Source organism: Schistocerca piceifrons, chromosome 3 (assembly GCF_021461385.2).
Source record: "Schistocerca piceifrons isolate TAMUIC-IGC-003096 chromosome 3, iqSchPice1.1, whole genome shotgun sequence".
Lineage (NCBI taxonomy): Eukaryota > Metazoa > Arthropoda > Insecta > Orthoptera > Acrididae > Schistocerca > Schistocerca piceifrons.
In genome coordinates, this window is record NC_060140.1 from 334,234,238 (window position 1) to 334,261,156 (window position 26,919).

The 26,919-nt window shown below is 43.8% G+C and overlaps 2 protein-coding genes across 3 annotated transcripts in view; both read left to right on the top strand.

The window, feature by feature from the left end:
• The window catches only part of LOC124788328 (FAD-linked sulfhydryl oxidase ALR), a 416,232-nt gene extending 392,573 nt beyond the window's left edge, over positions 1-23,659 (top strand). Inside the window, exon 6 of one of the 2 annotated variants that reach the window (XR_007016088.1) lies at positions 23,532-23,659. Coding sequence is in view for 1 of the 2 variants with exons in the window: in XM_047255573.1 (XP_047111529.1) it covers positions 23,532-23,533 (2 nt within the window). In the remaining variant the exon portion in view is untranslated. The remainder of the gene's footprint in view (positions 1-23,531) is intronic. The other variant, XM_047255573.1, reaches the window with a different exon arrangement.
• Positions 23,660-23,705: 46 nt separating this feature from the next.
• Positions 23,706-26,919, top strand: part of LOC124789713 (leucine-rich repeat-containing protein 15-like) — a 59,341-nt gene continuing 56,127 nt past the window's right edge. Inside the window, exon 1 of the mRNA XM_047257164.1 lies at positions 23,706-23,791. The gene's annotated coding sequence lies outside the window, so the exon portion shown is untranslated. The remainder of the gene's footprint in view (positions 23,792-26,919) is intronic.

Below are 26,919 nucleotides of genomic sequence, written 5' to 3' on the forward strand. Positions count from 1 at the left end.
AAATGACTCATTCACGAAGGAAGTGGCTTATAAGGCACTTGTTCGACCGATTCTTGAGTACTGTTCATCTACCTGTGGTTCCTATCAGAGATACAAAAGATCCAACGAAGAGAGGTGCGTTTCGTTACAGGATCGTTTAGCAGGCGCGCGAGAGAGTTGTTTTTCACCACAAATCGGATTTCGTGATACCCATGTAGTTTATTTTCTAGAAAGTTTTTTTAGAGAATGAAGATTTTAGTACTATGTTATGCGCCGCCTGTGTAGGCTTGAGACTCTTCCTCCCTGTGCGTCGGTTCTTCTATGCATAGGGAATATATGTAATAACAAAATTTAAAATGGTAACTCTTGTAATACAACTCCATTACAACTTCTGGGCTCTTAGTAGGATTTTGGGTTACCCTCTTCAACTGTAAGTTGTGTCCCGTATATACTCGACAAAGAGGACGGCACCGTGCACTTTCCCTTTGTACGGGCCGCTGGTACCTTGGCACTTTCGACCAACCAGTTTTACACAGTGGTGTTTCCGACCAGAGCCTCCCACACTGTTGTGGCTTCTTTTCCCGCAGAAAGGGAGGTCACTGCTGCTTGTTTCATTCGCAGCAATTTGCGCTCTGCTCTTAGGTTCCTGCACAGCCACAATCTCGAAAATCGCGGCATACCCTGGAAAGAATAGCCAAATATTTGTGACAAGAAAGAATATAAATGACATTTTGCTCGTTTCACTTGGTGCGCTCTAATCTTTCGTTTTATAATCAGTTTAAAAAATAAAAGAAATTTAAATATACCTATGTACTATATCCATAGCCAGCCCTACATCTACATCTACATTGATACTCCGCAAGCCACCCAACGGTGTGTGGCGGAGGGCACTTTACGTGCCACTGTCATTACCTCCCTTTCCTGTTCCAGTCGCGTATGGTTCGCGGGAAAAACGACTGTCTGAAAGCCTCCGTGCGTGCTCTAATCTCTCTAATTTTACATTCATGATCTCCTCGGGAGGTATAAGTAGGGGGAAGGAATATATTCGATACCTCATCCAGAAACGCACCCTTTCGAAACCTGGCGAGCAAGCTACACCGCGATGCAGAGCGCCTCTCTTGCAGAGTCTGCCACTTGAGTTTATTAAACATCTCCGTAACGCTATCACGGTTACCAAATAACCCTGTGACGAAACGCGCCGCTCTTCTTTGGATCTTCTCTATCTCCTCCGTCAGACCGATCTGGTACGGATCCCACACTGATGAGCAATACTCAAGTATAGGTCGAACGAGTGTTTTGTAAGCCACCTCCTTTGTTGATGGACTACATTTTCTAAGCACTCTCCCAATGAATCTCAACCTGGTACCCGCCTTACCAACAATTAATTTTATATGATCATTCCACTTCAAATCGTTCCGCACGCATACTCCTAGATATTTTACAGAAGTAACTGCTACCAGTGTTTGTTCCGCTATCATATAATCATACAATAAAGGATCCTTCTTTCTATGTATTCGCAATACATTACATTTGTCTATGTTAAGGGTCAGTTGCCACTCCCTGCACCAAGTGCCTATCCGCTGCAGATCTTCCTGCATTTCGCTACAATTTTCTAATGCTGCAACTTCTCTGTATACCACAGCATCATCCGCGAAAAGCCGCATGGAACTTCCGACACTATCTACTAAGTCATTTACATATATTGTGAAAAGCAATGGTCCCATAACACTCCCCTGTGGCACGCCAGAGGTTACTTTAACGTCTGTAGACTTCTCTCCATTGATAATAACATGCTGTGTTCTGTTTGCTAAAAACTCTTCAATCCAGCCACACAGCTGGTCTGATATTCCGTAGGCTCTTACTTTGTTTATCAGGCGACAGTGCGGAACTGTATCGAACGCCTTCCGGAAGTCAAGAAAAATAGCATCTACCTGGGAGCCTGTATCTAATATTTTCTGGGTCTCATGAACAAATAAGGCGAGTTGGGTCTCACACGATCGCTGTTTCCGGAATCCATGTTGATTCCTACATAGTAGATTCTGGGTTTCCAGAAATGACATGATACGCGAGCAAAAAACATGTTCTAAAATTCTACAAGAGATCGACGTAAGAGATATAGGTCTATAGTTTTGCGCATCTGCTCGACGACCCTTCTTGAAGACTGGGACTATTTGCGCTCTTTTCCAATCGTTTGGAACCCTCCGTTCCTCTAGAGACTTGCGGTACACGGCTGTTAGAAGGGGGGCAAGTTCTTTCGCGTACTCTGTGTAGAATCGAATTGGTATCCCGTCAGGTCCAGTGGACTTTCCTCTATTGAGTGATTCCAGTTGCTTTTCTATTCCTTGGACACTTATTTCGATGTCAGCCATTTTTTCGTTTGTGCGAGGATTTAGAGAAGGAACTGCAGTGTGGTCTTCCTCTGTGAAACAGCTTTGGAAAAAGGTGTTTAGTATTTCAGCTTTACGCGAGTCATCCTCTGTTTCAATGCCATCATCATCCCGTAGTGTCTTGATATGCTGTTTCGAGCCACTTACTGGTTTAACGTAAGACCAGAACTTCCTAGGATTTTCTGTCAAGTCGGTACATAGAATTTTAATTTCGAATTCAATGAACGCTTCACGCATAGCCCTCCTTACGCTAACTTTGAAATCGTTTAGCTTCTGTTTGTCTGAGAGGTTTTGGCTGCGTTTAAACTTGGAGTGGAACTCTCTTTGCTTTCGCAGTAGTTTCCTAACTTTGTTGTTGTACCACGGTGGGTTTTTCCCGTCCCTCAAAGTTTTACTCGGCACGTACCTGTCTAAAACGCATTTTACGATTGCCTTGAACTTTTTCAATAAACACTCAACATTGTCAGTGTCGGAACAGAAATTTTCGTTTTGATCTGTTAGGTAGTCTGAAATCTGCCTTCTATTACTCTTGCTAAACAGATAAACCTTCCTCCCTTTTTTTATATTCCTATTAACTTCCATATTCAGGGATGCTGCAACGGCCTTATGATCACTGATTCCCTGTTCTGTACATACAGAGTCGAAAAGTTCGGGTCTGTTTGTTATCAGTAGGTCCAAGATGTTATTTCCACGAGTCGGTTCTCTGTTTAATTGCTCGAGGTAATTTTCGGATAGTGCACTCAGTATAATGTCACTCGATGCTCTGTCCCTACCACCCGTCCTAAACATCTGAGTGTCCCAGTCTATATCTGGTAAATTGAAATCTCCACCTAAGACTATAACATGCTGAGAAAATTTATGTGAAATGTATTCCAAATTTTCTCTCAGTTGTTCTGCCACTAATGCTGCTGAGTCGGGAGGTCGGTAAAAGGAGCCAATTATTAACCTAGTTCGGTTGTTTAGTGTAACCTCCACCCATAATAATTCACAGGAACTACGTGTTAAGTGATGTTCTTATTACAAAACTGTAGGAAAATCCGCGACTAAAATTGTTGTGGTCGGAAACACTATGTTGACATCACAGGTCGCTGCACGACACGAGGAGGACACGGAAAATGACATGGGGTATGGATACCAGCTGCCGTTGCAAACGAAATGTCTTCATTATCCGATCATAAAAACAATATTTACCATATCTGATTTATAAGCAGTACAGACTGCTTGCAACGAAGTTCTAAATCATTTGATGCTGACAGTATTAACTTCAGCCATTCGATACATGGACGATAAACAGGACAGAAAGAAAGGGGACAGGAGCTTTTGAAACGTTGTGGTACAGAAGTGTGCTGGAGATTAGGTGGTTAGATCGAATAACTAACGAGGAGTGTCTGAATCGAATTGGAGGAAGAAAAGAAATATACGGCACAACGTGACTAAAAGAACGTTTCCGTTGGTAAGACACATCGTGAGTCATCGAGATATTGGACCATAAATGTAGTAGTAGTAGCTGCAGTTGTAGTAGTAGGTGTTGTGCAACAAATCCACCTCTTTCAGTATCTTCGAAATTGTCACATTTTTAAATGATATAACGACTAGTACGTACATCGCAAGCATTTTACAATATGTGGCGTAGTACCTCGATCAATTACCCACTGTTTTGTTGCTCTGGAGAATGGTCGGCGGAAAGAATGATTGTCGGGAAGCCACCACATGAACTCGAATTTCTCAGCTTTTTCCGTGTCGTCATATCGGAAACTGTAAGTGGGAGGGAGTAATATGTTGCTAGACTCTTCGTGGAGCGTAAGCTCTTGGAATTTGCACAGTAAACATCTCTTAGGTGAACTGATAAGGTAAGGAATGAGGAGGTTCTGTGCAGAATCGGAGAGGACAGGAATATGTGGAAAACACTGATAAGGTGAAGGGACAGGATGATAGTACATGTGTTCCGACATGAGTGAATGACTTCCATGGTACTAGAGGGAGCTGTAGGAGGCAAAAACTGTAGAGGAAGACGGAGATTGGAATACGTCCTACAAATAATAGAGGACATGGGTTGCAAGTGCTACTGTGAGATGAAGATGTTAGCACAGGAGAGGGATTCGTGGCAGGCCGCGTCAAACCAGTCAGAAGACTGATGGGAAAAAAAATAAAAAAGCACTCTGTCATGGAAAGCGCGTCTCGTGTGACGTGTGCCTCTGGAATTCGATGAGAATCTCCGTGACGTTTTCGCCCGTTTTGGACGGATCTGCGATGAAATGCATTGCACTACTTTGGATCTTCATCTAGTCCGCCATATTGATCCTACCTGGTAACAATCTCAGATTGACGAACGATACTGAAGAATCGGTCGAACGAGTGTTTTGTAAGGTGTATCTTTCGTGGATGAACTGCATTTCCATAGAATTTTTCCAATGAATGTCGCTCCGCCATTGCTTTTGCTACCACTAGTTTTAAGTCGTCGTTTCACTTTAGATCGACAAGGACGCATAATCCTTAATCGTTTACGACTGTTGGTGTTTCCAGAAATGAAGTGATCGTATGGCATTATTGGCCGGAGCACCAGTCTGGGGTTGTTCGGCTGTCTGCTGCAAGTCTTTCTCTTTGACTTCGGTGACTTACGAGACGATGGAGATGAGATGATGTGATTAGATTACATTAGGACAACACAAACGCTCAGTTCCCGAGCGAAGAAAATCTCCGACTCGGTAGGGAATCGAACCCTGGACCCTGTGCTAGAGGCAGCGACGCGAACCATTAGACACGAGATACGGACGGTGTTTCCAGTACTTTATCTCCACTTGCGTAATTCAACAGTAACTGATATTTCTGCCAATAAATGCAGAATGTATTAAATTTATTTGCATTGATTGTGAACTGTCAATCCGTGCATCATTCGTGGGTCCTTTGTTTGCCTTCCTGCATCTCGCTACTATTTTCTAGCGTTGAGTATCGACCCACGGAGCATTCATTATTAGATATCTGGACAAGAATAATGGCCCTACAACACTGCTTACCGGAAACGCCCGAAGACATAATCATAACGATTTCCTCCCGTGAGAACCACGCGCCGAGTTGAAGCTGCTAGATAGTGTTCGAAGTCTTATTTCACGAATATCGACAATTTGTTCACTTGACTACAGTGCAGAACTGTACTGAACAGCAACCGGAAATCAAGAACACGGCACCAGCTTGGGCGCCGTTATCTGATGCTGTCTGCGCCTCATCCAAGAAACAGAGTGAACCGAGTTTAGCAAGATTGCTGTTTGCATAATCTGTATTAATTCCTACAGAGGAGATAGTCCATCTCCAAAATTATATTAATATACGAGCATAAAATGTTTTCCATAGTTCTACATCTAAATGACGTCAGTGACATAATCCTGCTGTTACGCGTATTTCTCCTACGACCATTCTTGTAAACGGGAACAGTCAGGGCCTTTTTCAAACCGCTTGGAATGCTCCGTTTCTCGAACCTTCCACCATAAACGAATGCTGGAAGGGTATTAAGTTCTTTCGCATAATCTATTGGGAATCGCACGGGTATTCCATCAGGTCCAGTCGCCTTTCGTCTATAGACTGATTTTCTGAACCGCGATTTCTTACCTGAAAATCTGCGATTTCAGTGTCGGTCGAAACCATATTACAGTCTTCTGCAGTGAAATAGTTTTGGAAGACTTTACTGTGTCAATCTGCTCTCCGGTTAGGTTTGATCGATTACTGAGCGACTTAGGTGACTTGGATGTGTTTACTGACATAAAGTAATATCGAAACGTCCGGTTTTTCGTCAGACTGGTAGAAAAACTTTTGCTTCAGAATTGTCTGCACTCTTGTCGTTCTTCAGGTTTTGGTATTCAGCAAGGCACGGGTATTCAACCACGACATGTCTGCTGCCATACTTCAAGAAGTTGGCTCGGCACTTAAGTCTAACGGGTCGTTGAAATACTCCTGAAATTTATTCGTCAGCACACTACATCGTCGTCTGCAGAAATAAATGATAATTGCTGACGTGTTACTAAGCATAGTAATTTTCCGATCTTTCACAAGATTACGTTCAACACGTGTGGCCATTGACGCTGTAAAGCTCCTTTTACGTAGCGGCTTTTTTTTCTTTTTAATCTCAGGGGACTGTTCGTGAGAAGAAAGTATACTGCAGCACCGCCTAGCGTTTTGTTCTTGTACTGAGTCTCGTCTGTCAAGAGTGATAATTTTCGTTTACACGTCAGCGCAAAAACTGCGTGTTGTGAGAGCTGTCTGGTGTGCAGTTTGGCACCTGAACGGTAAAGTGAGGTTACGAGGCAGCATCCCCTTTACAGAAAGTCGGAATATAGCAACAGAATGTAGAAATAAGCGGTGGTAATAATGTTTATTAATTACCAAATCAAAATTCATAGTTCATGTTCTTGACAAAGGTCGTATGGTCAGTTCTCTTTACTCCTGAGAACTGAAAGATACGGAAAGCGCGATTCAAACATTCCAGAACTTCTACGTTTACTTGCTCGAGAAGGCATATACTTGCGAACATATCAAATAATATTTAGAATGCAGTAAATGGCGCCTTTTTACTATATACTGTGTTATCTTGTTTTCTTTCTGAGTGCCAACACCGAAAATTACTTTTCTCGTTGAATAGATGAACTTTTCCACAGTTGAAACAATCGTCATTATAAAAAGTTTATCTGTTTACATTCTTATTCATTAGTAGTCTAGGCTTCTTGTTTGGTCAGGTATTGTAATACGTAAATACCTTATTCCTTTAAAATATTTCTTCTCTTACGGGAAAACTCCAGCAGAAAAAAGTACCAGATAGTCGTGCAACCTTTGAAATGTGACACTAAAACAAGCAAACAACAAAATAAAGATGAAGAAGACACAGTCCATTACTATAGTTCGACAGGAATAGGTTAATTTCCGACGGCGCAATCAGCTAGCACGTTTGTTGATTTAAGATGACTTGTGGGACAGGTATAGATGTACAGGGTATGGACAAAAATATTGAAACACTATAAACACAACACATTGCTATGCGTAATGAAATGCAGGAAAATCTTTGATATTGAAAACAGCTTCCGGTCGCCTCGAGATGCACAAATACGTGTACTGTATGATTTTATATGAAATCTTTTACCGGGTGTTTGTAATTAAAGTGCAGCCACCCACAGAGGTCCAGTATTGGCTCCAATTATCGTATGGCAGCGAAACTTGGTACACTATGTCATCAAAGTATCCGGACACCTAGCTGAAAATGACTTAAAAGTTCGTGGCGCCCTCCATCGCTAATGCTGGAATTCGATATTGTGTTGGCCCATCCTTAGCCTTGATGACAGCTTCCACTCTCGCAGGCATACGTTCGATCAGGTGCTGGATCGTTTCTTGGGGAATGGCAGTCCATTTTTCACGGAGTGCTGCAGTGAAGAGAAGTATTGACGAAACTTCCTGGCGGATTAAAACTGTGTGCACCGACCGAGACTCGAATCGGTCGGTGCACACAGTTTTAATCTGCCAGGAAGTTTCATATCAGCGCACACTCCGCTGCAGAGTGAATATCTCATTCTGGAGAGGTATTGATGTCGGTCGGTGAGGCCTGGCATGAAGTTGGCGTTCCAAAACATCCCAAAGGTGTTCAGGTCAGGACTGTGCAGGTCAGTCCATCACAGGGATGTTATTGTCGTGTAACCACAGGCCGCGCATTGTGAACAGGCGCTCGATCGTGTTGAAAGATGCAGTCACCATCCCCGTAGTGCTCTTAAACAGTGGGGAAGCAAAAAGGCGCTCAAAACATCAGTGTAGGCCTGTGCAGTGATAGTGCCACGCAAAACAACAAGGGGTGCTAGCCCCCTCCATGAGAAACACGACCACACCATAACACCACCGCCTACGAATTTTATTGTTGGCACTACAGACGCTGGCAGATGACGTTCACCGGGCATTCACCATACCCACACCCCGCCATTGGATCGCCACATTGTGTACTGTGATTCGTCACTCCACACAACCTTTTTCCACTGTTCAATCGTCCAATATTTACGCTGCTTACACCAAGCGTGGCGTCGTTTGGCACTCACCAGCATCATGTGTGGCTTATTAGTAGCCGCTCGACCATAAAATCCAAGTTTTTCTCACCTCCCGCCTAACAGTCATAGTACTTGCAGTGGATCCTGAAGCAGTTTGGATTTCCTGTGTGATGGTCTGGATAGATGTCTGCCTACTCCACATTACGACCCTCTTCAACTGTCTGCAGTCTCTGTCAATCAACAGACACTTTTGTGCTGTACGTGCCCCTTCACGTTACCACTTCACTATCACATGGGAAACACTAGACCTAGGGATGTTTAGGAGTATGGAAATCTCGCATACAGACGTATGACGCAAGTGACACCAAATCACCTGACCGCGTACTAAGTCCATGAGTTCCGCGGAGCGCCCAATTCTACTCTCTCACGATGTCTAATGGCTACTGATGTCGCTCATACGGAGTACCTGGCAGTAGGTGGCAGTACAATGAACCTAATAGGAAAAACCTATGTTTTTAGGGATGTCCGGATACTTTTGATCACTTAGTGTGTATATATGCGTCAGAACCGATTTACCAGGGAAAAAAATTTCCGCCGCCAGTTGCAAATGTGGCGCTGTACAGCATCTCGTCGACGTCTCCGGAGCTGATATTGAACAAACTGTGTTAGCAGCAGTTGATTAAAAAGTCAACATCACGCCTTTCTCACATGTCTGGCTTTTCTGCCCACGTCCCGTTCCTAATCCATCTCATATGGAAACATTTCTATTCGTCTGTCTTCCCTTCACAGCGTCAGATTTGCACCTGGTGGCCGAAATCGGAACTAATTTTTTCCGGTGTAAATCGGTTCCGCATCAACGCATTAGTATATATACCAAGTTTGTTGCCACACGATAATTAGAGCTCATAATGGACCTCTGTGAGTAGGTGTACTTTAATTATAACCACCCAGTACCATTCTTCTTGCAAAATAGTTCCAAGTTCCAGGTAGCGGTGATAGCGTTGGATAGTGATCACGCATGCTTCTCTACACAGTTCACCACAAAGACTCAATAATATTGAGAACTGGTGACTGGTTGCCAGGGGAGATGCAGTTCCTCCTCCTACTCACAAAACCAGTCCTAGACACTGAAAGCTGCCTGAAGAGGCACTGTGGTTTTTTAACACAGAATAAACCATTGGGAAGAAAAGCTGTACCGTGCAATGGACCTGATCAGCCAAAATGGTCAGATAATTCGTGACAGTAATGCAACCTTCCAGATCAACAGTGGGGCCCATATAGCTGCCCAGACCATCACCGAATTAACCCCCCCCCCCCCCCCCCCACACACACACACACACCAGTGTTTCACTCTTGGGAGCAACAAGCAGTCTGCAGCGTAGGCTTCGAATACCGTACGCCAGACGGAAACTTCGCAAGAAGTTGGAAACTGTGTAAAACAAGACTCATCCGATCTAGTGACTTTCGTCCACTCCTCCATAATTTAGGTCTTATGGCCGAGGCACCAGGTTTATTGTTTCAGATATTTGCATCACGAATGTTTGGTTTTAGAATTTCAGCTCCTGCAATTCCCAGCTTATGGAGCTTTCTTCTTGTAGTTTTATAGCTGAAAAGATCCGCGAGTGTGACATAAAGTTGTACAGTGACTTTTACAGCTGTAGTTCCCTTGTTAAAATCCTCTTCAATGACCGTCCGTCAGGATCATTCATCAAACACTTTCGTCCGCGTTGTGAACAAGCGAATGATGTTTTTCCGTTTTTTCTGTAGCGGCATAATTCTTCGATACGGTCCCTCCTGAAACACGAAACACTTCGGCTCCCTTGGTTACGGAAGCACCCGTCGTACCTTGGTTACGGGAGCACCCATAATACGAGAACCAACAATCTTCCCACGTGCGAATTCACTTAGATGTGACAAATGTACTCAAAACTACATAGAACACTGTTATGACTACAACTGGCACATGCAACGTATTGAGGACATTTCAAAGGTGCGGTTCGTGGCCAGATACAACAGAACCACCAGCGGACTTGGCTAACATCTGCATTTATGTTCAGGCATCATTTCTCGCTGTGTTTCCAAATTTTTGTCCAACCCCTGTACATGTTAGCAGGCGACGCCACAGTCCCTCGTTTCTGCCCATGCGCAGCGTGCACAATGCTCAGCATTATCGAACTCCATATTCAATACAGTCACCTGATCATTAATGCCATCAAAACACTCGCGACGTGGTTGGCGGCTGATTTACACGCAAGCTCTTGACGCGTACCCACACAGAGTAGTAGATTCTGACCAGAAAGCACCTCATGAAAATTTGCTTAACGGGCTTTGGTCCTACAACGACCGAGGAGGCGCACTTCTTTGAATACTAGACTTAGGTTCGGGAGGGTAGCGCACATAGAGGTTTAGATTTTTGGGCTTTTGCTTTCACTAAAATGATTAAGGCAAATGCCGGGGTGGTTCCTTGAGGAAGTAGCCCGTCGATTTCTTATCTCATCCTTTCCCATTCGAAGCTCGAACTCCGTCTCTGATGACTTCGTCGTTGACGGGACGTTAAACCACGTCTTCCTTCCTTTTTGCTCGCAGTCTCGGCCCACTTCACTTGCTACCTGGTTACCTATTGTTAGCGATAAGCCATATACCTCAGAAGCAGTTTTCCGTCCAAACACTGACGGAAAGAAATCGCAGCACCAAAAAAAGTAACAAATGTAGAGTAATGAATTTTCGGGAATGCATTTGTCTAGATAACATATTCAAGTGATTAATATTGCAAGATCACAGATTAACGTAAGCGTGAGATAAGCGATTGCACATATGAATTGGTGGTACATTAATAACCGGTGTAACTGCCAGACTATTGAATGCAATCGTGAAAACGTGCATGCGTTGTGTTATACAGGAACTGGATGTCAGTTTGTGGGATGGAATTCCTGTTGTTGCCTTGGTCATCAATACAGCGACGGTAAATGCTGGTTGGGGATGAGAGGTTGGAGTTGCCGTCCGATGATGTTCCATATGTGCTCGATTGGAGATAGATATGGTGATCGAGCAGGGCAAGGCACTCTGTAAAGTATGTTGGGCTACAACAGCAGTATGCGAGCGAGTGTAGTACCCTTGGAGCGAAAACCCTAGGAGTGCTGTTCATTAATGGCGGAACAACAGGTCGAATCACCAGACTGACGCACAAATTTACAGGCTGGGTGCGTGATATAACCACGAAAGTGTTCCTGCTGTCTTACGAAATCGCATACCAGATCATAACTCCAGGTGTAGGTTCATGTGTCTGGCACGCACACAGGTCGGTTGCAAACCCACAACTGGCCTGCTACTAACCAACAGACGACCGTCACTTTCACCGAGGCAGAACCAGCTTTCATCAATAAACACAATAGACCTCCACCCTCACCTTCAATGAGCTCTCGCTTGACGCCACAAAAGTCGCAAATGGCGGTGGTTTGGGGTCAGTGGAATGCACTTTACAGAGCGTCTGCTCGGAGCTGTCCTTGAAGGAACCGACTTGTCACTGCGATGCCAACTGCTGCTCAAATTTGTGCTGCAGAAGCAGTACGATGCTGAACATGTTGGTCTTCGCCTCTGTAGTGCCACATGGCCATCCAGAGCCCGGTCTTCTTGCGACCGTATACACTCGTGGCCTCCGTTGCCAGCAACCGTGCATGATGGTTACATTCCTGCCAAGTCTTTCTGCAATATCATAGAGGAAATATTCAGCCGGCCGGTGTGGCCGATCGGCTCTAGGCGCTTCAGTCTGGAACCGCGCGACCGCTCCGGTCGCAGGGTCTAATCCTGCCTCGGGCATGAATGTGTGTGATGTCCCTAGGTTAGTTAGGTTTTAGTGGTTCTAAGTTCTAGGGGACTGACGACCACAGATGTTAAGTCCCATAGTGCTCAGAGCCATTTGAACCCTTTTAATATTCAGCTTCCCTTAGCCCAATAATACGACCTCAATGAGGTCTTGATAATGGCGTCTTTGTCGCCTTAAAAGCATTTTTAACTAAATCAACTCACCAAGTCCAATTTCACAGGTAAATAACACTCACGACCGGTACAGCACGTATTTAAAGCAAATCTGATACGCTTTCTCATTGTGTCACTACTAGCGCCATTATTATGCGACTGGAGCGAAATTTGTATAAACATCAGCTTTCAGATATAGAAACGCACCTACAAACTTTCAGTTATGTCACACAACTCCGTGGTGTTGTGATTTCTTTTCCGCCAGTGGCCGCGCGGTTTGAGGCGACATGTCACAGATTGCGCGCGGAGATTAGTGTCCTTCCTTGGACATGGGTGTGTAAGTCTAGGGACCGATGACCTCAGCAATTAAGTCAAATGGTTCAAATGGCTCTGAGCGCTATGGGATTTAACATCTGAGGTCATCAGTCGCCTAGAACTTAGAACTACATAAACCTAACTAACCTAAGGACATCACACACATCCATGCCCGAGGCAGGACTCGAACCTGCGACCGTAGCAGTCGCTCGGTTCCAGACTGGAGCGCCCAGAACCGCGCGGCCACACCGGCCGGCGCAGTTTAGTCCCTTAGGAATTCACACACACATTTTTTCCGCCAGTGTATTTGTTTTTAATTGGTACAGTTTTCGAATTTCCTTGCAGTAACAGTAATAGCCCAAGATATTACGTCGTTGTGGTATTGGTAAATTTATAATATTGTTTTTATGACTGTACCTCTGTAAAGTAACCGAACGGAAAGCAATCAGCGTTCTCAGTACCAAGACACGCACCACTTTTGCTTCTGCTATTTGTGCTTTTTGATTTTTGTGTTTTTATTTGTTGCTTTGCAACGGAAGCAGAGGACAGAGTAGGCGAGCTCCGACCCACACTAGCGCGTAGTGGTGTGCGGAGGGATAAAACACGCGTCGTCCACGTATATAGCCCACGAGAGAAATTCGCCCGCGTTTTATGCTTTGCGTGGTGTGGTTAACAGGACCCATACAGAGTTAATGGCCATACACACGTTTCATGAAAGCGAAGTTGGAATTAGCTTATAAATTGATAGAAGCACTCAATGAAATACACAGTTGAAGTATGAATACCACTGCTCAAAAAGAGAGTTTTAAAACGACGACTCCCAGCTCTGATACAACCTTTGTTGTTGTAATATAATGCGACCAAAAAAATGCGGTTTAAAAACAAAAAAACCCAATAAGACGCAACTATAATTAATTACAACAATTTAATTAACTTTAAAAATGTTACATAGTTAGCGTTACGCAAATTAAAAAAAGGCATCATAGTTACTGAAGACAACTATTTACTGCTAAGGAAAAAACTTTAAGCTTGATGTAGAATCGTATTGCCTGAAGTACAATTTTTGTGGGTCTTTCTCAAATGGCTCTGAGCACTATGGGATTTAACAGGGTCTTTCTCGTAAATTATTTCTTAATCTTGACGAAACAAAGCTATAGCTGGAGAAGATTCTCTTGATAGATGAAGTGCTGGCAGGCTAAGAAATGTGGCACTAATAAGGTAGTCAACTCTGGATACCACACTAAAACAACCGTTGGAAAATCTTTACCTTCGCTGGAAAAGAAAATTTGGAGGCTACTCACGGAAACGAGATCTGCCCAAAGTCTTGCGATGTTGGCAATTCAGAATTAGTGGGGAGTGTGGCAGGCAGCTAGTAATCGTATCGTACGTGTTATTTATTACTCATTCTTCGTCAATAAGACAATAGTTGGCCGCAAGTTCTGCGCGTTTTGGGACGAAATGCTTGTAAAACGGCTAGTTGAATTATCTATAAATGCCAACAGAAGAGAATTTTTATTGGTTTTAGACAATATTTAATGTCTAGTCACAATGAAAACTGCGCCAGCTATACATGAATCGTGATAAAGCCTCTGCGTACTCCAAATTCAGGTCGGTTGAAAGCCCAAGCGACACAAGCCGCCGTTTGAGCGCCGAATCACAACTGTAACATTTCTATACAGGAAGTATCTGAGTTAACAGCTGAGGTTGTGCAAAATTTGTATACAATGCGTGTCATAATTAGTATCGGAAATTGAGACAGCTGAAAGTGTACGAGGGGAAAGGGGGGCGGGGAAGCGGGGACGCTAAATGAAAGGTCGCTTATGTGGAAAAATGTTCACACCGCCCCAATCTTCATTCGCACACTCATCTCAGTTCCACTGCATTCGAATCACAGCTTATGAGAACAACTACTTCACCGGCAAAGCAGGTGCTAGAAAATATTGTATAATACTTTTTGGCAAAATATCGAACTTGTACAAACTGCCATTTGCATTCGAAGCTGGTAATTCCAAAATTTATTTAGATTTTATCTCTTACGTTTCGTTTGATATTGTATTAAACTTCAGAGCCATTCCACATTTCATATGCAGTAGTATATATGTGATTTCAGTTCCAAATCCAGTTACCATGTTGCCTGTATTGGTCCTAGTTAAGGTACTGACTATCCCTAAATAATAATGTAAAGAGAGAGAGAGAGAGAGAGAGAGAGAGAGAGAGAGAGTGTGTGTGTGTGTGTGTGTGTGTGTGGCGAATGCCGTACCACCTCCTAAGTAATTACCTACATTACGAAGAAAAATAAATGAGTTTTCATTTTTAATGGTACAATATACCACTCTACACTGTGGAAAGAGTGTCGAGAACATTTAAAAAATTTACTATTGAGTGAATCAGCAAGTATTAGTATTATCACGATACATATCCAGATAGAAATAATCGCGGATAATAACTGCCATGCAGACGATGGGCCACAAATGGCGCACTACACCGTAGCACCCATCGGAGCTTAAGGCGGCGAACTGTTGACACGTACCTGTATGTGGTCTGCAAGGCAAGATGTAATTCCACGCTACAATCCAAATGAAGTTCGAACAGAGCAAGAGAAATCAGATAGTAGAGGCAGGGCAGGCAGGTGGTGACTAACATCCGTGATCTCACTTCGTTTAATGTGCTAATGGAACTATCGACTGGGCAGAAGTTTAATACGAGGGTCATTCAACAATTAGAGAGACAAATTGGCCCGGAGAAAAAAGCGTTTATTTTTACAAAACAATATTTCTCCTACTTTTCAACATAATCCTCTTGAACATTTCAACGGGCTATAAGCTTTTTTAGCCGGCCGCGGTGGTCTAGCGGTTCTAGGCGCTCAGTCCGGAACCGCGCGACTGCTACGGTCGCAGGTTCGAATCCTGCCACGGGCAAGGATGTGTGTGATGTCCTTAGGTTAGTTAGGTTTAATTAGTTCTAAGTTCTAGGGGACTGATGACCACAGCAGTTGAGTCCCATAGTGCTCAGAGCCATTTTTTTGAAGCTTTTTTATTCCGGCTCCAAAGAATTCTTTATCTTGATGTTTGAACCAATTTCGCATAAAGTTTCTCATGTCAGCGTTGTCCTGTCAGTTCTCTGGCACTGCAGACCCTGTTGATGTGTTGTCTCCCCCTCCACTAGCATACAGATAAATTTCATGTACTGGTGTAGCGTTCATAAGCGTGCCCAAAACGTTATTATATTTTACTAACTGGGCACGAAATCAAGGTACTTGAAAGTTAAATCTTATTTTGTAATTTCATTTCTATTCACGTGATTCCGTCTCGATAGTAGCCTGCCTTTTCGGTTACCATAAAAATGTTGTTATTCGTTTAATTGTCATGGAGCTTGTACAGTTTCCCAGCGTTTCGTAGATGCAGTGAACAAACAGCACATATTCGAGACTGAAGAAGTTTAGAGACACCTGAGAAAGCATGGTACCATGATAGCCCTTGTGTTGCAAAGTGTGGCTGGCGAACCTAAAGCGAAATCTTTATAGCTAATAAAAAATATTCAAAATATTCACGGGTGTACTGCCGGTCTACAGTGTCCAACGGGCACAATATTTTGGCGATCATACATGTCGCCATCATCAGGTGAACTGACGGACTGAGCTCCTGTGAACGTGCCGGTACGGAGATCCGTACGCTATGGCAGCTCAGGGGGAACTGGGTTCGGTCGAGGTGGCGGCCGATTTAAATACTTTCCGCCCGCGGCGCACTCCCTCCGCCGTCCGCGCGTATCAAATACGCCGGGAGAAACTCAAGAATCACAATAAAAAATATCATTAATTAGAGCCCCCACATATAACGCAGATTTCCAAATCCACAGCTCCTGTGGCTATACTTACCTTGTTGTCGCTGGGTGTCCAGGGTTGCAGGTCCATGAATCCGTTATTATGAATCCGTTATTATGTTTGAGGTGACCTTTTAAACTTTGTCATTTAAAACACATTGCGTGATATTTGTTTATTTGGTTTCAAAAATCACAGTTGATGCACTAAACTTCCTTGCTGCATCGGCGTTGCCAACTTCAGGCTGAGCAAAAACAATACAGCACCAACGTGAGAATATATGCACATCTGCAGCTGTCGATAGCATGCTAAGACTCTCACTGCAACAACCGCCCACGCAGCTATGGAAGTGTTACTGGCAAGTGCCCTCCTCCGCCTCTATCGTTAGAATCTGTTGCTTTTATTGTAATAGCTTGTGGCGCCATTTCTGTGGCGTGAAACAAGCCCTACGTCGGAATCATGACGTGTGCCATGGCTCAAATTAAGTATTGTGTAATTTTAAGGTATTTTGATGGCCAGTTATGCAGATAGTTCATTGCATCTACATGACACTGGGCGTCCCTCGCAAGTTGCTGGTTCTAATGGCGTGCAAATCATGTTTGTAATATACCAACTAAATTGGGTTGAAAGGATTTGGAAGGACTGATAACATATAAAACAAAAATCACTGCAAAAAATAAAATTAAACTGAATGTTATTGTGATGTGGGCGTATACCAAAGGTTTCCGTTTGATCAGAGAACTACGAAACTTTAATTGGACTTCGTCTTGGCAAAGTATTATGAAAGTTATTAGTATATCTTTATCGGTATTTTAGTTAGTTAATAATCCTGTAGTGAAACTAATAATCGAGGTATTTCAATCTCCTGATTCGACTGAAATACATGAATTGCTTCAGAAGGCTTTGCTGATCTTAACTGCGACAGGCTTGTGTTCTCTCTCAGTCTTTGCAGAACATGTGGATGCAACCTATCCCCCCACAAAACACATTATGTCACCGCGAATCGAAGTTACTTCTGGCTTCCAATACATACTGGTAAAGCCGGGAATAATTTAGTGTTAGGTTACATAGGAACCAACTTTTGTTGCGTAGAATTTATCATGAGGAACAAAAACGGTTTCCGTCTCAAGCATACGTTTTGTAATGGATCGAGTGGTCGTAATATATCTCTGATTTATGAGAAGTGCGACGAGTTGAGCAGAATCGCATCACATGAGGAGCAGGGGCGTTATTGTTAGGTGCTCTGCCGCCCTAGGCGAGAATCAAAAAATCGCGTCCTCTCTTTTTGCTACCATCGGTCTCCCCGATATCCCCCCTCTCCTCCATAACAACCAGCATCCAACCAACGGCACAACAATGCAAATCTCCTATTGCACACATCAAAAAAAGTTTTGCATCACCTCGCTTCGGAGAGTTCCGGAACCTGTACAGAAAACTGGGATAGAGATCAACATAAACATCATTTCCGCCCTTCTTATTGCTCATGAAAACCACACATTACATGTTATACCACCATACAGCGAGACCTTCAGAGGTGGTGGTCCAGATTGCTGTACACACCAGTACCTTTAATACCCAGTAGCACGTCCTTTTGCATTGAGGCATGCCTGAATTCGTCGTGGCATACTATCCACAAGTTCAACAAGGCACTGTTGGTCCAGAATGGTTCAAATGGTTCTAAGCACTAAGGGATTTAACATCTGTCATCAGTCCCCTAGACTTGTTGTTGTTGTTGTGGTCTTCAGTCCTGAGACTGGTTTGATGCAGCTCTCCATGCTACTCTATCCTGTGCAAGCTTCTTCATCTCCCAGTACCTACTGCAACCTACATCCTTATGAATCTGCTTAGTGTATTCATCTCTTGGTCTCCCTCTACGATTTTTACCCTCCACGCTGCCCTCCAATGCTAAATTTGTGATCCCTTGATGCCTCAAAACATGTCCTACCAACCGATCCCTTCTTCTAGTCAAGTTGTGCCACAAACTTCTCTTCTCCCCAATCTTATTCAATACCTCCTCATTAGTTACGTGATCTACCCACCTTATCTTCAGCATTCTTCTGTAGCACCACATTTCGAAAGCTTCTATTCTCTTCTTGTCCAAACTGGTTATCGTCCATGTTTCACTTCCATACATGGCTACACTCCATACAAATACTTTCAGAAACGACTTCCTGACACTTAAATCTATATTCGATGTTAACAAATTTCTCTTCTTCAGAAACGATTTCCTTGCCATTGCCAGTCTACATTTTATATCCTCTCTGCTTCGACCATCATCAGTTATTTTACTCCCTAAATAGCAAAACTCCTTTACTACTTTAAGTGTCTCATTTCCTAATCTAATCCCCTCAGCATCACCCGATTTAATTTGACTACATTCCATTATCCTCGTTTTGCTTTAGTTGATGTTCATCTTATATCCTCCTTTCAAGACACTGTCCATTCCGTTCAACTGCTCTTCCAAGTCCTTTGCTGTCTCTGACAGAATTACAATGTCATCGGCGAACCTCAAAGTTTTTACTTCTTCTCCATGAATTTTAATACCTACTCCGAATTTTTCTTTTGTTTCATTTACTGCTTGCTCAATATACAGATTGAATAACATCGGGGAGAGGCTACAACCCTGTCTCACTCCTTTCCCAACCACTGCTTCCCTTTCATGCCCCTCGACTCTTATAACTGCCATCTGGTTTCTGTACAAATTGTAAATAGCCTTTCGCTCCCTGTATTTTACCCCTGCCACCTTCAGAATTTGAAAGAGAGTATTCCAGTTAACGTTGTCAAAAGCTTTCTCTAAGTCTACAAATGCTAGAAACGTAGGTTTGCCTTTTCTTAATCTTTCTTCTAAGATAAGTCGTAAGGTTAGTATTGCCTCACGTGTTCCAACATTTCTACGGAATCCAAACTGATCTTCCCCAAGGTCCGCTTCTACCAGTTTTTCCATTCGTCTATAAAGAATTCGCGTTAGTATTTTGCAGCTGTGGCTTATTAAACTGATAGTTCGGTAATTTTCACATCTGTCAACACCTGCTTTCTTTGGTATTGGAATTATTATATTCTTCTTGAAGTCTGTGGGTATTTCGCCTGTCTCATACATCTTGCTCACCAGATGGTAGAGTTTTGTCAGGACTGGCTCTCCTAAGGCCGTCAGTAGTTCTAATGGAATGTTGTCTACTCCCGGGGCCTTGTTTTGACTGAGGTCTTTCAGTGTTCTGTCAAACTCTTCACGCAGTATCTTATCTCCCATTTCATCTTCATCTACATCCTCTTCCGTTTCCATAATATTGTCCTCAAGTACATCGCCCTTGTATAAACCCTCTATATACTCCTTCCACCTTTCTGCCTTCCCTTCTTTGCTTAGAACTGGGTTGCCATCTGAGCTCTTGATATTCATACAAGTGGTTCTCTTCTCTCCAAAGGTCTCTTTAATTTCCCTGTAGGCAGTATCTATCTTACCCCTAGTGAGACAAGCCTCTACATCCTTACATTTGTCCTCTAGCCATCCCTGCTTAGCCATTTTGCACTTCCTGTCGATCGCATTTTTGAGACGTTTGTATTCCATTTTGCCTGCTTCATTTACTGCATTTTTATATTTTCTCCTTTCATCAATTAAATTCAATATTTCTTCTGTTACCCAAGGATTTCTATTAGCCCTCGTCTTTTTACCTACTTGATCCTCTGCTGCCTTCACTACTTCATCCCTCAGAGCTACCCATTCTTCTTCTACTGTATTTCTTTCCCCCATTCCTGTCAATTGTTCCCTTATGCTCTCCCTGAAACTCTCTACAACCTCTGGTTCTTTCAGTTTATCCAGGTCCCATCTCCTTAAATTCCCACCTTTTTGCAGTTTCTTCAGTTTCAATCTGCAGTTCATAACCAATAGATTGTGGTCAGAATCCACATCTGCCCCTGGAAATGTCTTACAATTTAGACTTAGAACTACTTAAACCTAACCGACCTAAGGACACCACACACATCCATACCCGAGGCAGGATTCGAACCTGCGACCGTAGCAGCAGCGTGGTTCCGGACTGAAGCGCCTAGAACCGCTCGGCCATAGCTACCGGCACTGTTGGTCCAGATTGTCCCACTCCTCAACGGCAGTTCGACGTAGAGTGGCTGGTGGGTCACGTCGTCTATAAACAGCCCTTTTCAATCTATCCCAGGCATGTTCGATAGGGTTCTTGTCTGGAGAACATGCTGGCCCCTCTAGTCGAGAGATGTCTTTATCCTGAAGGAAGTCATTGACAAAATGTGCACGATGGGGGCGCGAATTGTCGTCCATGAAGAGGAATGTCTCGCCAGTATGCTGCCGATATTGTTGCACTATCGGTCGGAGGATGGCATTCAAGTATCGTACAGAGCCGTTATGGCCTTCCATGACCACCAGCGGCGTACGTCGGCCCCACATAATGCCACCCCAAAACAGCAGGGAACCCCCGCCTCCCTGTATTCGCTGGACAGTGTGTCTAAGGCGTTCACCGTGACCTGTTTGCCTCCAAACACGTCTCCTAGGATTATCTGGTTGAAGGCATATGCGACACTTATCGCTGAAGAGAACGTGATGCCAATCCTGAGCAGTCCATGTGGCATGTTGTTGGACTCATCTGTACCGCGCTGCATGGTGTCGTGGTTGGAAAGATGGACCTCCCCATGGACGTCGGGAATGAGGTTGCGCATCATGCAGCCTATTGCCCACAATTTGAGTCGTAACACGACGTCCTGTGGCTGCACGAAAAGCATTATTCAACATGGTGGCATTGCTGTCAGGGTTCCTCCGAGCGAAAATCCGTAGGTAGTCTTCATCCACTGCAGTAATGGCCCTGGGGCGGCGTGAGCGAGGCATATCATCGACAGTTCCTGTCTCTCTGTATCTCCTCCATGTCCGAACAACATCGGTTTGGTTCACTCCGAGACGCCTGGACACGATCGAACGGCGGTACTGACGGTCTAAGTATGGTTGAACTATAGACAACACTAGTCGTGTACCTCCTTCCTGGTGGAACTGATAAATTTTTTTTTGTGTATGTATATTTTTAATCATTAAACTAAGGTGACCAGACGTCCACAGTTTCTACGAACAGTCCTCAGTTTTTCATGCTTAGTTCTCAATTCCTTGAAAACTGATTGAGGACAACAGATGTCCTCGGTTTCTTAGTTTCTGAGCTCAGTTTTTTAAAATTTCCGAAAATAACTGAAGTAGGAAGACAGTACTCAACACTTTAAACCAGAACTCAACTGAGTATACCAGTGTAACCAAATTTGGCTTCAGTTACGTATTTTAGTTAATTCCAAGAAAATGAACTAATAAAAGTGTGAAATTATTTTCTGGTGTAAATGAATTTTTTTAAATTTAGAAATTATGCTATACTAACGGGAGACATGCGGAGGCATCAAATTTGGTCATCTGGATAATCGTGATATTATTAGGTCATTGATTTAATTGAAATATTTATAGAATGAGGAATAAACCTTTTTTTTTTTCAGCAAGCACTTTGGTCAAAGAAAGTAAAGACTTGATATGCGATCTGAAGTTTTCCCGGCGTATTTCCAATTTGAACAGTTCTCGGGTATCCGATGGGGTAGCGTCGTAATTTCTCCACAATATTTCGTCAGACGTACACGCTGCCATCTTCAGGTGGTTCCTGACGAATGCTGTGCTGTTCCTCTTGGCGCCCAATATATACTAGCCGTTACCCCCTCCACCGTTCCTCTCGTGGTGTCTTTAGTGCGGCCGATGCGGCGGCTACAGGAGGTGGTGGGGGAAGCGGCGCCTGGGTCTGAACTGGGTCTGCAGTCCCCTGCTGCCGCCGTCGGGGGCTGTCCTCTATCTCTGGGACCGCATCTTTCTCTCCAGCCTGAGTGCAGGTTCCAAGCCTGACTAAGTTGAAGGCCGCTGTCTTTATTAATTAGATCGTCCTGTAGTCGGATTTCGATGGCTTCTTTAGTAACACAGTCCCAGAAGTAGGAGGATTGACAGAGTATTTTTGTTTTTTCATAGTCCATAGTATGGCCAGTGTTTATACAATGGTCAGTTACGGCTGATTTAATGGCCTGGCGTAATTCAGTACGGCGCTTGTGTTCGCGACACCTCTCTTCTACAGTGCGGACTGTCTCCCCAATATATGATTTTCCGCACTGACAGGGAAATTGATAAACGCCTGGTTTTCGAAGGTCTAGGTCATCTTTCACTGAACCCAGTAGAGTCAAGGTTTTTGCAGGGTGTCGGAATACACATTTCACATTGTGTTTCCCCAGGATTCTGCCGATTTTCCTTGAGGTGTTTCCGACAAACGGAATGCACGCCAACGACTTGTGTTCTTCTGTTTCTTCATCTTGTTCTCTTGGCGCAGTCTGTCTGAGTGCGTGTCTTGTTTGCTTCTGGTTGTACCCATTTTTCCAAAATGTTGTCTCTAGGTGTTGCAGTTCTGCTGGAAGGCTCGCCTGATCGCAGATCGATCGTGCCCTGTGACGAAGTGTGCGCAAAACGCCTTCACGCTGGGAGCTGTGGTGGCAACTGAAGACATTTAGGTACAAATCGGTGTGTGTAGGTTTTCTGTATACACTGTTCAAAAAGTAAAGATTTGTTAAGCAACTGTTCCGCATGCATTTGAAAAGCAATTCGGTGTTTTAATTGTTTCTCTTTTTCATTTTTTCTCCTCACTTGCTCAATTTTTTCGCTGTTTAATTTGAAATTAATGTCCGCCCTTTCTATGTGGCTGTCTAGTCTCGCCTAATAGAAACTGTTCTGATGCGGAGAGAGCGAAAGTGCTGTGGGCCAGTTGTCACGTGTCAGGGTGCAGCGAGTGAAGGTGTGTAGCCGGCCGAGGTGGCCGAGCGGTTCTAGGCGCTACAGTCTGGAACCGCGCGACCACTACGGTCGCAGGTTCGAATCCTGCCTCGGCTATGGATGTGTGTGATGTCCTTAGGTTAGTTAGATTTAACTAGTTATAAGTTCTAGGGGACTGATGACCTCAGAAGTTAAGTCCCATAGCGCTCAGAGCCATTTGGACCATGTTTTGAAGGTGTGTAACCGTGGTGTTGCAGAAGTGCCCTACGGACTGCGAGTGCGGACCCGGCGGGCTGCGCGTCGACTGTCCCCACCTGTCGGCCATCCCCGCCGAGCTGCCGGAGGGCGCGCTGCTGGTGAACGTGTCTGGCTGCGGGGGCGAGGGCGGGGGCGGCGCCGGCCTGCAGGCGCTGCTGCCCGGCGCGCCCGCCGCCGCCGCCGTGCGCGTGCTCTACCTGCAGGGCTGCCACCTCGACGCCGTGCCCGAGCAAGCCTTCCACGCCTGGCACCAGCTCCGGTCAGTCGCCCCACTAAAACAAATTAGCAAATAAGCTCACTCCACAATGTACTGGCCACCCCCGTTGAAAGGGCACACTGGTTGCTTTGGATCGCTGTGGATGATGTGGAACTAGTAGCACGCAGTCACGTGACCCTACACAATCAGGCGCGGATCCAACGAGTGGGGAGGTGGGAGGGTCGTGACCCCAATAGGGAAATGCCGTGTGGCTAGGGCCTCCCGTTGGGTAGACCGTTCGCCTGGTGCAAGTCGTTCGAGTGGACGCCACTTCGGCGACTTCCGTGTCTATGGGGATGAAATGATGATAAGGACAACACAACACCCAGTCCCTGAGCGGAGAAAATCTTCGACCCATCCGGGAATCGAACCCGGGTCGTTAGGTATGACATTCCGTCACGCTGACCACTCAACTACCAGGGGCGGACACAACCCAAAAAGAAAAAGTCTTCACTGGAACCACTTATAATTTTACGCACAAGGTTTAAACAAAATGTAATGCGACTGTCTTTTTTGGAAGTAATTTCATTTATTCCTCTACATTACTGTTATCCTCTTCAAAATATTCCCCATTAGATATTATACACTTTTCCAATCCCCGAAACACTTCTGGAACTGGGATATCTTTTATCTCTCCCTACAATGCGTATTTAATCTCATCTTCATTGATGAAACGTCTCTTAAAGGTTTTCTTTAGTTTTGCAAACGGAAAGAAGTCAGAGGGCCACACCTAGGAATATATTTGTTATGGAGCTCCATTACAGTTATGTTTTTGGTAAAAAATCACGAAAAAGCGACGAAATGTGATCAGGTCCATTGTCATGAGCAAAGGCCATGGCTTGATTCGTGACACATCTGGGTGTTTCGGCGCTGAATTTGGAAGTACAGGGTCATAAAAAAATTCTGTCAACATTTGAAAATTTAGTTGTTGTGGTCTTGAGTCCAGAGAATGGTTCAATGCAGCTGTCCATGCTACTCTATCCTGTGCAAGCCTCTTCATCTCCGAATAACTACTGCAACTTCATCCTTCTGAATATGCTAGTGTATTCATCTCTTGGTCTCTATCTACGATTTTTACTCTCCACACTGCCCTCCAATACTAAATTGGTGATCCCTTGATCCCTCAGAACGTGCCCTAGTCCTACCAACCAATTCCTTCTTCTAGTCAAGTTGTGCCACAGAATCCTCTTCTCCCCAATTCTGTTCAGTACCTCTTCATCAGTATGTGATCTACCTATCTAATCTTCAGCATTCTTCTGTAGCACCATGTTTCGAAAACTTCTATTATATTCTTGTCTACACTGTTTATTGCCCATGTTTCACTTCATGCATGGCTACACTCCATACAAATACTTTTAGAAAAGACTTCCTGACACTTAAATCTATACTCAATGTTTCTAAGGCGCTGCAGTCATGGACTGTGCAGCTGGTCCCGGCGGAGGTTTGAGTCCTCCCTCGGGCATGGGTGTGTGTGTTTGTCCTTAGGATATTTTGGTTAAGTAGTGTGTAAGCTTAGGGACTGATGACCTTAGCAGTTAAGTCCCATAAGATTTCACACACATTTGAACATTATACTCGATGTTGACAAATTTCTCTTCTTCAGGAACACTTTTTATGACGTAGCCAGTCTACATTTTTATATCCTCTCTACTTCGAACATCATCAGTTATTTTGCTCCCCAAATAGCAAAACTTATTTACTACTTTAAGCATCTCATTTCCTAATCTAATTCCCTCATCATCACCTGATTTAATTTGACTACATTCCATTATCCTCGTTTTGCTTTTGTTGATGTTCATATTATATCCTCCTTTCAAGATACTGTTAATTCCGGTCAGCTGCTCTTCCAGGTCATTTGCTGTTTCTGACAGAACTACAATGTTGTCAGCAAACCTCAAACCTTTTATTTCGTCTCTGTGGATTTTAATTCCTACTCCAAATTTTTTTGTTTTGTTTCCTTCACTGCTTGCTCAATATACAGACTAAATAACATCGGGGTAGACTACAACCCTGTTTCACTCCCTTCTCAACCACTGCTTCCCTTTCATGCCCCTTGACTCTTATAACTGCCATCTGTTTTCTGTACAAGTTGTAAATAGCCTTTCACTCCCTTTATTTTATCCCTACCACCTTTAGAATTTGAAATAGAGTATTTCAGTCAACACTGTGAAAAGCTTTCTCTAAATCGACAAATGCTATAAATGTAGGCTTGCCTTTCCTTAACCTGTCTCCTATGAGAATTCGTAGGGGCAGTATTGCCTAGCTTGTTCCAACATTTCTATGGAATCAAGACTGATCTTCCCTGAGGTCGACTTCTACAAGTCTTTCCATTTGTCTGTAAATAATTTGTGTATGTATTTTGTAGCCATGGCTTATTAAACTGATAGTTCTGTAATTTTCACACCTGTCAACACCTGCTTTATTTGAGATTACACTGCCCTTGTATAGACCCTCTATATACTCCTTCCACCTTTCTGCTTACCCTTCTTTGCTTAGGACTGGTTTTCCATCTGAGCTCTTGATATTCTTTGATATTCTTAGAGGTGGTCTCTTTTCTCCGAAGGTCTCTTTAATTTGGCTGTAGGCAGTATCTATCTTACCCCTAGTGATATATACTTTAACATACTTACATTTGCCCTCTAGTCATCCCTGCTTATCTATTTTGCTCTGCCTTTTGATCTCATTTTTGAGATTTTTGTATTCCTTTTCGCCTGCTTCATTTAGTGCATTTTTATATTTTCTCCTTTCATCAATTAAATTCAGTACCTCTTCTGTTACTCAAGGATTTCCACTAGCCCTCGTGTTTTTACTGATGTGATCCTCTGCTACCTTCATTGTTTCATCTCTCAAAGCTACCCATTCATCTTCTACTGTATTTCTTTCATCCGTTTTTGTCAATCATTCCCTAACACTCTTTCTGAAATTCTCTACAACCTCTGGTTCTTCCAGTTTATCCAGGTCCTATATCCTTTAATTCCTACCTTTTTGCACTTTCCTGTGTTTTAATCTACAGTTTATAACCATTAAATTGTGGCCAGAGTCCACATCTGCCCCAGGAAATGTCTTATAATTGAAAACCTGGTTCCTAAATCGCTGTCTTACCATTATATAATCTGTCTGAAACCTTCCAG